This window comes from Ranitomeya variabilis, chromosome 3 (assembly GCF_051348905.1).
Source record: "Ranitomeya variabilis isolate aRanVar5 chromosome 3, aRanVar5.hap1, whole genome shotgun sequence".
Taxonomy (NCBI): domain Eukaryota; kingdom Metazoa; phylum Chordata; class Amphibia; order Anura; family Dendrobatidae; genus Ranitomeya; species Ranitomeya variabilis.
In genome coordinates, this window is record NC_135234.1 from 652,429,392 (window position 1) to 652,444,328 (window position 14,937).

Below are 14,937 nucleotides of genomic sequence, written 5' to 3' on the forward strand. Positions count from 1 at the left end.
CAGAAATTATTATTATTATTGAACAGTATATGGAACGAATGTGTTCGCTGTCACTGTTAATAGCAGCAGACCCCAGGATTCTGGCAGGACTGAAGGTCCCTGCGGAGCATGGAAACAGATTTCAGCTCTTGGACAGCTCCTTGGGCTGCGCTTTCTTATCACAGGCAGCCACAGCCTTGAGGAATACAGAGCTTCATCAGCTGCACTAATGTAAGCAAGGATGAAAAATATGGAAGCATCATCCCGAGGAATCATAATCAGCTGGATGCAAAGTCCCCCCTACAGACCACTTGTGAAATGTTCAGCTGCAAAAATAACATTTATAATTAAGGCGCAGAAATCCCCCAAGACTTCTGCTGTGATAACTTAACCTAGACCTAAATAATAAAAAACAAAAATCAATGGGCAGAGTTAACCATATGTAGTACAATAGTATGGGTGTCACCAAGAAGAAGGGCCGCTAGGCTTTTTCTTGGTCTAGTAAAATAAGGAGCCGGCAAGATGTTCTCGTAAATTGGTCCCCTGGAAATCTCCATTGCATGGTGTATGAGAATAACAGATGACATATTTTCCCCTTTGGATACTAATGTAATTGGTTACATACATAGGCACATCCAGAGGAAGACTCTCAGCGGACAGGATCTTCTGTTTGTAGGAATTGCACCTATCTGGTTAGTATAATAGCAACGTTATTTCTGTTTTTTAATCCTAAATGGCATTGCTAATTCTTGGCGGCCATCGTTGAACAGCCCATATTCCATAAAATGGTGAGGTTTTACAGAATCTCAGACATCCGCAGCTGGTTAGATAGAGATAGAAACATTAAATGACATACTCTAAAAGCCTGAATTTCTTAGTGCTCATAAAATGATGCCATAAAAGCATTACTGTCAGCGATCTCACTGGTTTTCAGAGTGATCAGCTACCAATGGCCAGGTTCACACAGCAGCCCGTTCAACACATATGGTAACGGGCTGCTGTTAATGCAAGTGCCAATTTGTCATCGCGCGATGGAGCATCTGCTAGCTCTATCTGCGCTAGCAGTGACGGACCCGGAAACGCTGCAGCCCGCGTCCCAGGGTCCGTCACTCAATGACGGCACATGGCTAGCGCACGCCCATTGTGGGCGTGCGCTAGAGATGCGTCCGACATTGCATTCAATGGCGGCGTTAACGGACTATGTTACACCGCGTTATGCCGCGGTGTAACGTAGTCCGTCTAACGGACGCCAGGAACGCATTGTGAACCTAGCCTAAGAGTATATATATACAGTATATATATATATATATATTTCATATCATTTATAAAATGGCTATAAATGGTGTGGGAGACCCCTTCATATTACAGAACAATAGCATAATGTTTTTTTTGTTTTGATTTCAGACTTCGTCTATTAAAATCCCATCCTGTTCCCCAACATAATCTGTTGGAAGAGAGTCAGGACTATTATTTGTCCAAATCATGTTCTCATCGCAGGTCTTTGAATACCACCGAAACACACATTGATAAATCTAAGAATCAACATTTATTTAAATGTCTTTATTTATAAAAAAATATATATAATCATGGCTATAATTTAGACCTGACAATAAAAAGTCATAAAGGCTTCTCTGTTTAAGGGAGCCCTTTTAACTCCCCCATTTTAATTCTTACTAAAACAACCCAATTTCCTAAGCCTGAGTGTTACGCATCTCAAGGTTTGAGTCCTGCTCACTTGTCAAGACATAGCTGTCAGGTGACCTAGGAGCAGGGGCTCCTTCCCTGTCCTTAACACCAGGGGGCATCCTAGCTCTCCCTACTTCCCAGGAAACTTCTGAAGGTGAAGATGTCGGGGCCTCCACCCTTGCCTTATTTCCTGAGTTAGCCCTCCGTCTGTTCTCTTCCCCCAACCAGGGAAGAAAGCGCTACTGTACACTGTAGTACACCAACTCGACAAACAAGGCAACACAAACAAGGGTTAACAGAAAACTCCAGGCATACAAAATATTCACTCACATATCAAAGTGGAATGCATCGGGCGTGGAGGTAGGGGAATAAACCAAAATAGAGAAGGATAGAGATTCACCACACATACAAGCCAAGCATTGGATAAGATTCTATGTAGACAGGAGAGCGGGGCAGGGAGCTAGAGGCAGAGCTTCTCCTTTCTCCTGTCTACATAGAATCTTAGCAGTATCACCTGCCATCTCCTATCTCAGTAATGTAACAATCTGTCTTCACTGAATACAGATTTTACCCAGGAATTGACAATTTTAAAAATGAAAGATCATTTCTGGTGAAGAAAGAAGCATATTTCTCTGATAAAATATATTGCAAAGTTGCTTATTTTTATGTGTGCCATTGATTTCTGAAGTAAAAATTAAAATGGTTATTACTCCACAATTCAATTTTTTGCTATTTGTCTACTTGGCTTGGGGGATTTGTCCAACACACTCTGCTCTGTCATCCATCAGACTTGCTTAGAAATTCAGTATTAAGGCAAAAAAACAAAACAGCGGTAATGACCATGGCTGATTTTAATATAGCAGATGGTTCTTCCAGAATAACCAATCATATTAACAAGCTTGCTGTATAAGTGTTGTTTTTTTTTATTCCTCAAGGCTTTGTTCAATCTCTTGTATATCCATTTTACTTTCCAAATTTCAACTTATTTTCCCAGCATAAAAAAATGTTATGAGCAAGAAAAAATATTTTCTAGATTGTGCTTCTTGTGTTAAGTCTTTGATATTAGTCTCTGGAGCTTTATCTGCGTCATCATAATCTATAAGATGTTATTTATAGAGGTGACGAAAGCTAAGAGCAGCTATGAAAGAAGTGGTTAGCACTGTCATCTTACACCGCTGGGTCCTTTTCTGACCAGGGGTCACATCTGCAGGCATTTTTTCTGCGGAATATTCAGCCCTCGCGCAATTTATATTAATGTGATTTATAGAAGAAGTAAAAAAAACAAAAAAACAAACAAAAAACCCCTAACATTGATTTTTCAGATGTGAACTGCTTTGTATCCTGTTGAAAATGGCAGTCGTATGTAGGATGTCCTATGTTTCTGAATGAGAATTGCACAGACCTCTTCCTCACGCTTCAGTGTCGCTGTGAATGGGAGGACAGTAAACATACATCAAGCAGTGACCTATGGAGAATCTTTAGCTATTTCTATGTGATTCACAATGTTGTTTTTCTTAGATCCCCCATACAGATTTAGTCATTCAGTGTGCACAGCTATTAGAGAAAAGCGCATCTGGCAGGACTTGGAATTGCCAAATTGTGTGGATTTTGCTGTAAAATTTTATTCATAGCAAAATTATTCTATGCTAATTGAATGTCTAGACCCCAGACCAAGTGTAAAATGCAAAAAAAAAATAATCCAAACCTCACTGCTCACCTGTCCTGATACCCTCACGGTCTGTGGTGCCCGCTGCCTGTAGTTTGGTCCTTGCTGCGAGCAAATTTAAAAGGTAAGGGTGTGTCATGGCATCACAAAGTTATCATAGAATGTTAGAGTTGGAAGGGACCTCCAGAGTCATCATGTCCAACCCCCTGCCCAATTTTGGATTCACTAAACCAACTCAGATGTCTGTCCAGCCTCTGTTTGAAGACTTCCATTGAAGGAGAACTCACCACTTCTAGTGGCAGCCTGTTCCACTCATTGATCACCCTCACTGTCATAAAGTTTTTTCTAATATCTAATCAGTATCTTCTCCCTTTCAGTTTCATTCCATTGCTTCTCGTGTTTCCATGTGTAAATGAGAATAATGATGATCCCTCTACACTGTAACATCCCTTCAGATATTTGTAGACAACTATTAAGTCTCCTCTTAGCCTTCTTTTTAGGTTTAGGCGTGCATGCCGCCAGACGCACCGCGAGACTAGCGGTGGACTCCGCTTCTGGCGGCATGCTCACCTAAACCTCGCTCTCTTAAGGCACTTCTCTCTGCATACCTCGGCTGTGGTTCCCCAGCATAGAATTTTTGTGGCCCACTGACTTCCGGCCCCATTCATCACATGAATTCCGTATATGTAACTAAAGAAGGTTCATGTTGAACCGAAACGTTGAGTATACTGCAAAATAAATTCTTCTGTTCCAGCATCCTAAATTGAGTGCTAAGTTTTATGTTGATTGTGTTAGGAAGAGGTCCTGAGACCTGAACAGTAGTGGTGAGCGAGTATACTCGTTGCTCGGGGTTTCCCAAGAAGGCTTGGGTGACCTCCGAGTATTTGTTAATGTTCGGAGATTAAGTTTTCATCGCCTCAGCTGAATGATTTACAGCTATTAGCGAGGCTGAGTACATGTGGGGGTTGCCTGGTTGCTAGGTAATCCTCACATGTAATCAAGCTGTCTAGTAGATGTAAATCATGCAGCTGAGGCGATGAAAACCTAATCTCCGAACACTAACAAATACTCGGAGGTCACCCGAGCGTGCTTGGGAAAACCCGAGTAATGAGTGCACTCGCTCATCACTACTGAACAGCGGTTAGGTGAGTAATATTTTTAATTTTTTAGTTTTTTTTAACCATTTGGCACAGCTGGCCTCCATTGTTTCTGAATTCCCATGGATTGAAAGTACTCTGAAGAATACTGATTTTTGTAAAATTCAAGCAGAATCCAAATCTACGCCAATAAATTCACCCATCTCTAATAGCTATTTTTCCTACGAGAAAGATGAGCACTGTCAGGTCCCTACAGAACATATTATAAGCCACTTTACACCAGTGATATCCCACATATTAGCGATCTGGTAGACTGTTATGGCCTATATTGTGAAGGTAATCCACAACACAAGTGTGAATAAAGCTTGAGGCTGGTGTCAGATTTAGGCATATGTGAGGTGTTGAGTTCAGACTCTCGGGAAGTCTGGACATTGTAGTCCGCACTCAGACCCTGAATATCAGATGTCTGAAACCGTCCTTGCATTGTATTTTGCTCGTTCTTAGCAGCTGAGTATTTTTTTATTTTTTTTCATGAGATTAATTAAATTCTCTTAGATCTCAGGTCAGTTGGGAGCATTGCTTGCCTCATATTTTTGGTAATTATTGATTGAGGTAATTAACAGACATTCCTCTTTGAACATGAGGCATAGTAATCATAGTAATTAATATCAAAGTTTGGGAAAATGAAGATCGAGCTTTCATAGTTGGTAAAGAATGAGAAGCTTTCATAATGAACCTCGGACGTTCCATGGGGCCTGTAGAGACATCTGCCAGACTAATATATTGCATGCACCTACCAGACAAAAGCATGAAACATACGATTACACCATGAGCCTTTGGGGTACAGTCGGGGCACAAATTCAGTAGTTGTCTGGTCCCATGGGTTTGGCCGATATTCATCAGATATTTTTGGCCACCTCACAGGGATCTATTATCAAAAAATTTCTTTAACCCTAGTATGCGTGACATCAGAGATCTTCATATTGACGTATTGGGGGGCCTTTTAGTCCCCCATGCAAATCATATGGAAAAACACACTTATATAACTTTTACGAGTTTATTTTAAAACTGCTAAATGAAATATGATTAGTAAACAAAATTTTAATTATAATTTTTCACCAAAAACACCCCCAAAATTATTTTTTTCAAAATTTCACACAAACATATGAAAAAACGCACAAAAACGCATAGCAATCTATACCAAACTAGCTGCAGCTACATTTCTATTATGTTTCTTTTCTATTATATTAGTCTTCCAAACAATTTTGACAAGTTATTTTTTCGGGAGAATGTTCTTTGCAGACATTTTCCTTACAAATTGAACAAAATCTCTCAGTTTTACTTTCTGTTTCTTGGACACATGAAACAGCGCTTTCTTTTTCTTTCTCCTGGCTCTGGAATCATCTAAATAAAGGACTTTACTCGGTCTGTGTCTTTAGTACATTTGACAATGGGTTTAGTAATGGTGTCTTATAGACGCCTCTCCAATACTAACCCTTGAGCTTAATGTCAGCTGACAATACAAAGGTGACATCAACTCCAATTGCTATCACCCCACTTACCATCGCACCTGGTAAAGTGGGAATAGCGAAGGCTCAGTGCCAGAATTGGTTCATCTAATGGATGTGCAACTTCTTGGGGAGGCTGAGAGCTGATATTCTTATTCAGCCCTTGTTAATAATCAGTAAAGGTTAAGTATACTGCTGTAAGCTGATATTAATAGCCTGGGAAGCTCCATGGGTATTACCCCCTTCCCAGACTATAAACATCAGCCCCCAGCTGTCGGCTTATCCTTAGCTGGTTAAGAAACATTAGGTAGACACCACATTGTTTACATTTATTTATTTAATTATTAGCTAAATGTACATTTAAACTACACAAGCACTGCACTAATTATATACCTCTATGACCTCTTTCTATCCTATGTATATATATCTATTTTGTTCTGACAGGTCACATAGTTAAATTACTGTACATGGCTGATGAAATATCGAGTTTCCTTTGAGATGTGTGCATAAATATTGGATGGCACATTCATGGTCCTTGTGCTGTGCAAGTTTTTCCTCTCACCCATTGACTTTCATTTTCGAGTCTCTTCTGCTGATTTTCACGGTCAATCTCAGCATGCTGCAATTTTTTTTCTCAGTCTGATTCAAGCTGAGAAAAAAAATCGCAGATGAACACAGAATCATTGACTGACATTAGTCAGAGTGCAATCCAATTTTTTATTGGATTACACTCATCTATTTTAAACGCAGATGAGCATGAGCCCTTATTGTTCCACTACTGGTTTTGGCTTAAAAATGCTGGGGTAAAAAACTCAACAAATACTCAGCGTCTCCACGTGGCCTCAAGCAATAAAGGAGAGCTTGTGATGCAAAACTTAAATGAAAAATACCATTTTCAGTTATACAATGAACAAGCTTTATTTGCTAAATAAAACTTTTAAGTCCACTTTGAGTTTTGCATTAAATATGTTTTACTTAAATACACAATTACAAAAGTATTATTTTGAAATGGTGTATGTTTGGAGCGCCAGCTAGGACCCTTGGGTCCTCGGGCCGAGTCCGGTGGTCATTAAAGGGGTGGTCACGGCGGCAGTGACCTGGTCCGTGGCCCTGGGCGTCCAATAAAAGGGGTTGAAGTAAATGGTAAACAAAGTTTGTTCGTGACGCCACCTGTGATACTCGATCAGGGACAACCAATGCGGGGTCCACTGGGGTGATGTTATGGCAGCAGGGATGGTATGGCTTCCCACAGGTAAAGCTGGGTCCCCATGGCTCCCGGTGTAGTAGATAAAGATGCTTGTAGTTCCAGAAAGAACTAGAGAACACAAGGCTGCAGTCTCTTTACCTTTTTACTGGTGTAAGGCAACCACAGTCCAGGGTACGGATAACAGGTGCTGGTGGGGTCCGTCCAGCTTGGAAGCTATTCAGGAACCCCCTAGCCAGGTGGGGTTGGAAGCCTTCCTCTCTGTGCTGTGTTGTAGTCCCTTGCTGTCTTAGGCCTCACATAAGGTCCTCACTTTCTCTCTGTCCCTTTAATTAGGACACTACCCGCATGGCAGGCAACTCGAGCCTTTTTACAGATGTCTCTATGATGATTCCGGGCACTATGTGCTGCTGTGCCTTTGGGTGTTAATGGTGGGCAGGCGACCTGCAATCTTCTGTCCGCTGGTTTCTGCTGTGGGGCATACAGTTACCCCCACAACCTCGGTCTTCCAGCTAATGGTTTCTTGCGCTTCAGCGTGGAGGAAGCTCAGTCGCAGATTCCCTCCAGCTCTTGACTTCTCCTGTGCTTCTTCTCCCCTATCAGTCTTCTACAGACTCTCCTTCCATGAGCTGCAGAACCACTCGTCTGCACGGCCCCAGCTTTCCTCTCTCAGACTCTGTCTGCTTCTTCTCTCCTCACTCTCCTCTCACAATCTGACTAATTCCTCCTCCAGCCAGAATATATAGGGAAGTTCCCCTAAATCCAGGTCTCGAGCTCCCGCTTCTGGCCTGGAGTCAGAACAGTGTTGTATGTACTAATTACCTGTTAAAGAGATCCTTCCTTGCTTCCAAGCATGGCATCACCCTCCCCGAGAGGAAAGCAATGCCAATGTAACAACATTACATATGCAGCAAGATGAATCAGTACTACGGTATATGCCTTTTTTGTCACGGGAGGCTGATACATTTTCATTGAATATGTAAACTTTTCAGTTTTGTTAGTTTGCTGAGAAGGCTGGGGAGGGTGTGGGAGTTTAGGGAGAATTGATTAAATTATTACATAATGTTATTTTTTATTTTGAAATATTGTATTGGAAGATAATACATAAGCAGTTGATGAAAAAACTTGTAAAAAATGTCATTTAGTAATATATTTCCATAAAAAGTGTTTTTGTTTATATTCTAGGGAAAACCTTATGCTTTTGATCGCGTGTTTCCACCAAATACGACTCAGGAGCAAGTCTACCATGCCTGTGCTATGCAAATTGTCAAAGGTAAATCTTTTGTGCATTCTATGCTTTGTGTCTACTTTTCAGCCATGCGTCTTACAACATTCAGAATTAGGCCACATTCACACTTTCAGTACTTGGTAAGTATTTTACTTCAGCATTTGTAAGCTAAAACCAGGAGAGGAACAATCAGGAAAAGTATAATAGAAACACGTCACCACTTCTGTATTTATCACCCACTGCTGGTCTGGGCTTACAAGTACTGAGGTAAAAAACTGAGCAAATACTGAACATGTGAACGTGGCCTTAGGGAACAAGTTCAAAAGAGTTGAGGTGACACTAGACGCCATAACATTTTTGCTTTATATCAGTCTATCTGGTTTGTCCTACGATTGTTGAACTAGTGAAACGTCATATTATTGTCATGATACCCTAATAAAATGCTTCACCCACAACTCATAAAGTTTTGGTAATTGCTCTGGGCGTGACAAAGCACTTACTGACTCATTTGCATATTATGAAAATCATGGATTTCTCCAAACTCAGGCACCAATGCGTTTATCTTTCACTGACTTACATAAAGGTTTGGGAAGATGTGCGTGTGGAGAAAGGTGGGGTGACGTGGAGCTTGCTGACAGGTTAACTTTAATGACGAAGAGATAGTTACATAGTTTAATATGGAAATCAAGCATTCAAACATTATATAACATGTGTGTACTTAGGAGTTTCTTTTTCCTCATAGATGTGCTGGCCGGTTATAATGGAACCATCTTTGCCTATGGGCAGACAGCTTCTGGAAAGACCCACACCATGGAGGTAAGTATTTGTGTAGAGTCTAATGGCCCTGTTTGTCAAGATTTGGGTTTTTGCATTTCAGTCTTAATGAAAGCACCACTGGAGTAAGATGTCCCTAATTCATTAAGAAGTGCACACTACTAAATGAATTAGGCACATCTGATATCTAAAATGTCAATCTGGTCAGGGACTGGAATATATTTCTGGTGAAAATGTTGATGACTTTCCTTGGTGGGCTTCGATGCATCCCATCCCTAGACTAGTGTAAGAATGCCAAAAGTTTCAAAAATATTAAGACATTTGAAGATCGTTTACTCCAGATTCTAACACCTTGATGAACCTTAGTTTCCAGTTCTAATAAAACTTCTATCAAGTGCGTATCAAAAATGAAGGGCTCTGTAGAAGAGTTTGTCGTGTCCGAGTTGTAACATGCAAACTGTGACTGTCTACTTTTCCTCAGGGAAAGCTCCATGATCCTCAGCTGATGGGAATAATACCCAGGATCGCTAGGGATATATTTAACCACATCTATTCCATGGATGAGAACTTGGAATTCCATATAAAGGTAAAGAACTACTTTGTACATGAGTAACTAAACTGTATATTACTTTATGTTCACGTTTCTAAAATAAAGAATCAAATTCTGTATGAAGACATCGCATAAGAGACATGTGGAATATCATACCCAGGTCCTTTCTGGTGTGTCACTAGACCCTACAATTGAGGTCTGATACTCATCACTATTAGTCTGCTGATGCATTTGGGTAATTTGCAATAGGGGCTCCTAAAATAGCATGATCTTTTAGCATTCAATTAATCTTAAATGTGTTGTTTATTATTTAAATATTGATGGCCCATCCTTAGAGCAGGTTATTAATATCTTATTGGTGGGGATCAACACTCGACACCCCTACCGATCAGCTGTTTGCAGATCCATTCGTGGCTGGATGTAACCAGTATGGAGCATGAACAGTGCAGATGCAGACACTGTTTCATGGCCATTCTCAGGTAGCAGCTCTTCTCCTTTAAAGAGGATATTTCATCAACTTTTTTCATGTTTAACTGGACACATAATGTAATTGGCACTGCAGAAGAAAGTAAAACATTTTTTTTTTATTTTGCCTCTCCGTTGCCGAGATATTAGAAATCAAAGTATTTGGCACTTAAAACAGTTACATTTTAAGTCTAAGTGGGCATTACCAGATAGATTTCATTGGGGGTGTGTACTTCTTCCTCTCTTTGACGCTGACCAATCTGCAGCAAGGAGCAACCCACTGGGGAAAGAACACGCCCCCACAGCAGCATTGACAAACAGTCTGCTCTCCTCACTGCAGTGTAATGACGTGTTTGAACACAGCAGAGCTAAGTTTGATTAATTGCCAGCTTTCATCTCACATATCTGACAGTCTGTGTGTGTGGAGGGGCAGCAATGCTGAAATTGAGTCCTATTATAATCACTTCTTGTATTTCTCCTTTTAAACTCAAATTAGTTTTTATTTACAGGACCAAATACACATTAGCATCAACAAAGCAAGTGTATTGTTGATGTCTACTGTATTGTCCCTCCCCAACACTGAATGTGTTGTCATGATGTCTCACACAGAGCCTGTTGTAAGCTATATTGGGGTGTGTACTTTTCCCGTTGTATGTGGATGTCTGCTTATGATTGACAGAACTGAAAGCACTATAAGAGGAGAGGTTAGAGACAAATTCTGTCAGATAATCACGCTCAGGTCTGCTGTGCTCAAGCACATATCATAGCACATCAGTGAGGAGAGCAAACTGTTTGTCAATATGGGTATACAGTCATGGCTGAAAGTGTTGGCACCCTTTTCTCAATAAAAATAATTATTGTAATTACATGTTTTGTTAGGCTACTTTCACACTAGCGTTAACTGCATTCCGTCACAATGCGTCGTTTTGCCGAAAAAACGCATCCTGCAAAAGTGTTTGCAGGATGAGTTTTTTCACCATTGATTAACATTAAGCGATGCATTGTGACGGATTGCCACACGTCGCACCCGTCGTGCGACGGATGCGTCGTGCAGTGGCAGACCGTCGGGAGCAAAAAACGCTACATGTAACGTTTTTTGCTCCCGATGGTCCGCTTTTTCCGACCGCGCATGCGCGGCCGGAACTCCGCCCCCACCTCCCCGCACTTCCCCGCACCTCACAATGGGGCAGCGGATGCGCTGGAAAAATGCATCCGCTGCACCCGTTGTGCGGCGGAGACAACGCTAGCGTCGGGGACCTCGGCCCGACGCACTGCGACGGACCGAGCCCGACGCTAGTGTGAAAGAAGCCTTACACACATGTTTATTTCCTTTGTGTGTATTTGAAGAACACAAAAAGACAGAGAAAAAAAGGCAAATTGGACATAACAAAATTGTTGGCACCTTTCCAAAATTGTGGGTAAACAGCTTTGTTTCAAACATGTGATGCTCATTCAAACTCACCTGGTAACAAGTGTGGGCAGTATGAAAATCACACCTGAGACCAGATAAAAAGGGCAGAAGTTGACTCAATCTTTACATTATGTGTAAGCATGGAGAAGAGAAAGAGGAGATGAGAATTGTCTGTGGACTTGAGAGCCAAAATTGTTGAACAATATCAGCAATCTCAAGGTTAAAAGTCCATCTCCAGAGATCTTGATGTTCCTTTGCTCATGATACGTTAACATAATCAAGAAGTTTCAACCCATGGCACTGTAGCTAATCTCCCTGGACGTGGACAGCAGAGAAAAATTAATTAAAGGCTGCAACACAGGAAAGTCTAGATGGTGGATAAGCAGCCCCAATCAAGTACCAAAGAAATTCAAGCTGTTCTGCATGCTCAGGGTTCATCAGTGTCAGCACGAACTATCCATCGACATTTGAATTAAATGAAACGCTATGGCAGGAGACCAGGAGGACCTCACTGCTGACACAGAGAGTTATAAAAAAAAATCTAGACTGCAGTGTGACAAAATGTACATGAGTAAGCCAAAATCCTCCTAGAAAAGCATCTTATGGACAGATGAGACCATGATAGAGCTTTTTGGTAAAGCACATCATTCTACTGTTTACCGAAAATGGAATGAGGCTTACAAAGAAAAGAACACAGTACCCGAAGAAAAATATGGTGGAGGTTCAAAGGTGTTATGGGGTTGTATTTCAGCCTGTAGCATTGGTGCCTTGAATGTGTGCAAGACATCATGAAATCTGAAGATTGCCAAAGGATTTTGGGTCACAATGTAGTGTCCAGTGTCAGAAAGCTGGGTTTGCGTCCTAGGTCATGGGTTTTCCAGAAGGACAATGACCCTAAACATACTTCAAGAAGAACCCAGAAATGGATGGAAACAAAGCATTGGAGAGTTCTGAAGTGGCCAGCAATGAGTCAGGATCTAAATCCCATTGAACTTCTGTGGAAAGATCTTAACATTGCTGTTGTAGAATGCAGCCTTCAAATATGAGAGACCTGGAGCTGTTTGCAAAAGAAGAGTGGTCCAAAATTCCAGTTGAGAGGTGTAAGAAGCTTGTTGATGGTGATTGATTGCAGGTATTTATTGCAAAGTGTGTTAAGTTCAGGATGCATTTTGTCCGGCCCATTTTGGGGGTTTTGTGTGAAATTATGTCCAATTTGCCTTTTTTTTGTATTGTTCCGATGCACACAAAAGAAATAAACCTGTGTATAACAATATGCAATCATTTTTTGTGAGAAATGCTTAATTTTCTGGAACAATTTCAAGGGTGCCAACACTTTCGGCCATGACTGTAGAATATGTCATCAATATCTAAGTAGTGGGCATCTCCTTTCAGGATATGTTCACAATTCGTGGATTTGCCACAGACTTTACCCAGTATATTGCAGAGGGTGGAATTTCATGTGAAAATCCACAGAAAATATGCTACAGATACAAAATCCACCCCAAACGTGATGACATTTGTTACAATACAATCAACTTAGATCTGTTTCGGCTTTTCTCTGTACTTGGTCACTTCCACCACCTGCTTTCTAGCAGGCTTCAGGATGCTTTGGTCGGTTCCTTGAGATTTGCTAATGTTCTGGGAGTGTTTTCTAAGGATTGATTACATTGGTATGTGTTTCTAGGGGTATACAGTTTCTTAAGATCCTAATGGTGGTATTTGTTATTTCTTCAGGTGTCCTATTTTGAGATTTACCTGGATAAAATCAGAGACCTGCTGGATGGTAAGTAGTTTATAGAGCTGAAGATTTGCAAAATATAAGTAACCTGTTACGTTGTAGATAGTGTTACATTGCTTTTTCAGTGTGAAAATCAGTGAGGAGGTTCAGAAAGGAGACAAGAATAATGAGTTCTTATATATTTTCCAATAGAGAAAGATGAGGTGTAGAGAGCGGATGACTAGGCCAGGAGAGCAATGGGTTGGCCCTGGAGGTCAGTCCAAATCCAGCAGAAGAGCCAGAGCGAGCCTTCGTCAGATAACAAAACCTAGATGCTAGGTGGCATGTATGGATCCAATATCGCAAGGCAGGACTATAGTCTAAATCTAGGAGGTCCTGCTTGTACAACCTGTGATGTAGTGACCCCTGTAACAGGTAGGGGGCGCTGCATGGTCTCCCCGGTATGTGCACGGAGTCGTATTGAGGCCGTGAGAATCGACCTGCAGTGATGTCAGGATCACGTGACCAGCCCAGGTGATCCATTACTGTGGGTGTGCTTACAAGTACATAATGTGGCCAGGGTGTGGGTCACATGGTCTTCTGTGTGGTTCCTGTGTGGTTCCAGTGTTTGGATCTGATAGGTCCAAGTGCAAGGTCCTGGAAGCGTGTGCATGGGCTGTGTGTGCTCCTGTGTTGGAAGCCCTGGGAGGAGGCTTCCTGTGTATGCACACGGTTTGGACCTAGTGGCCTGTGGTGTTGGACTAAGTCCTGAATAGCACCCAGACAGGCCACATGTCTCTGTGTTGAACGGTCCCAGGGGGGATGGACGTTCTGAAGACTACAGTGTGATCATGGTCCTGGACAGTCTGTGTGAGAAGCTCCTGTGAGTGGAGTCTTCTTGGAGCACCTGAGAGACTGTGGACCTGGATGATCGGTGTTGGGGAAGCTACCGGCCTTCGGTGGCTCTGGACTGATGTGTGCCGGCCAGGCAAGTTGGTGAACCCCGTAAGGCAGTTTCCCCAGGAGAGAGGTCTGACAAGGAGTCAGCAGATGGAGCAGGAGCTCCCATAAGGTACCTCCATAAACTGTTGGTGCTTGTTATGTTCTATGAACTGTGTGGTAACCCACCGCAACTGGTCAGGAGAGGACCAGCATGTTTAGTTGCTGCAGACTAACCATATGAAACTTGATGTGATGCCCTCCTGGTACAGTGTGTAAATGGACTGTTCATGATGGGGTTTATGATACCTAAATAAACCAAAGAGACTGTTTTGTTTTAAAAACCCGTGCCCGTGTGCTGAATGTCGCGGCCAAGCGAGTGTCCCCCAATACACTCAGTAAGAGTAGTCTTACAAACCATTATGTATTATCCAATCCGTTAAGCAGGAAAATTATAAAAAATATAAATTATTGTGAATCTCATCCTGTTGTGTCAAATCCTTGGTTTATACATTTATAAGCTAACAAATCTATGGGTTACACAGATAGAGAGCTGCCTGCAGCTGACTCGTCCCCATATATACCGCAGTCTCGTTTATTACAAGGCATGGCACGTGTATGCAAATGAGCAATTATTAGCTGATTATACATTCAGGTAGAATGTGCGAACATCTTCCTCATTAGAGGATCAAATTAGTGCATTCATTCTGGAT

At 41.7% G+C, this 14,937-nt stretch overlaps 1 protein-coding gene across 4 annotated transcripts in view; it reads left to right on the top strand.

Moving 5' to 3' along the window:
* Window positions 1-14,937, top strand: part of KIF5A (kinesin family member 5A) — a 231,481-nt gene that overhangs the window by 115,123 nt on the left and 101,421 nt on the right. For all 4 annotated transcript variants that reach the window (XM_077297746.1, XM_077297749.1, XM_077297748.1 and 1 more), the window contains exons 2-5: window positions 8,326-8,413; window positions 9,111-9,184; window positions 9,624-9,728; window positions 13,303-13,351. In XM_077297746.1, the coding sequence (XP_077153861.1) occupies window positions 8,326-8,413; window positions 9,111-9,184; window positions 9,624-9,728; window positions 13,303-13,351 (316 nt within the window). The remainder of the gene's footprint in view (window positions 1-8,325; window positions 8,414-9,110; window positions 9,185-9,623; window positions 9,729-13,302; window positions 13,352-14,937) is intronic.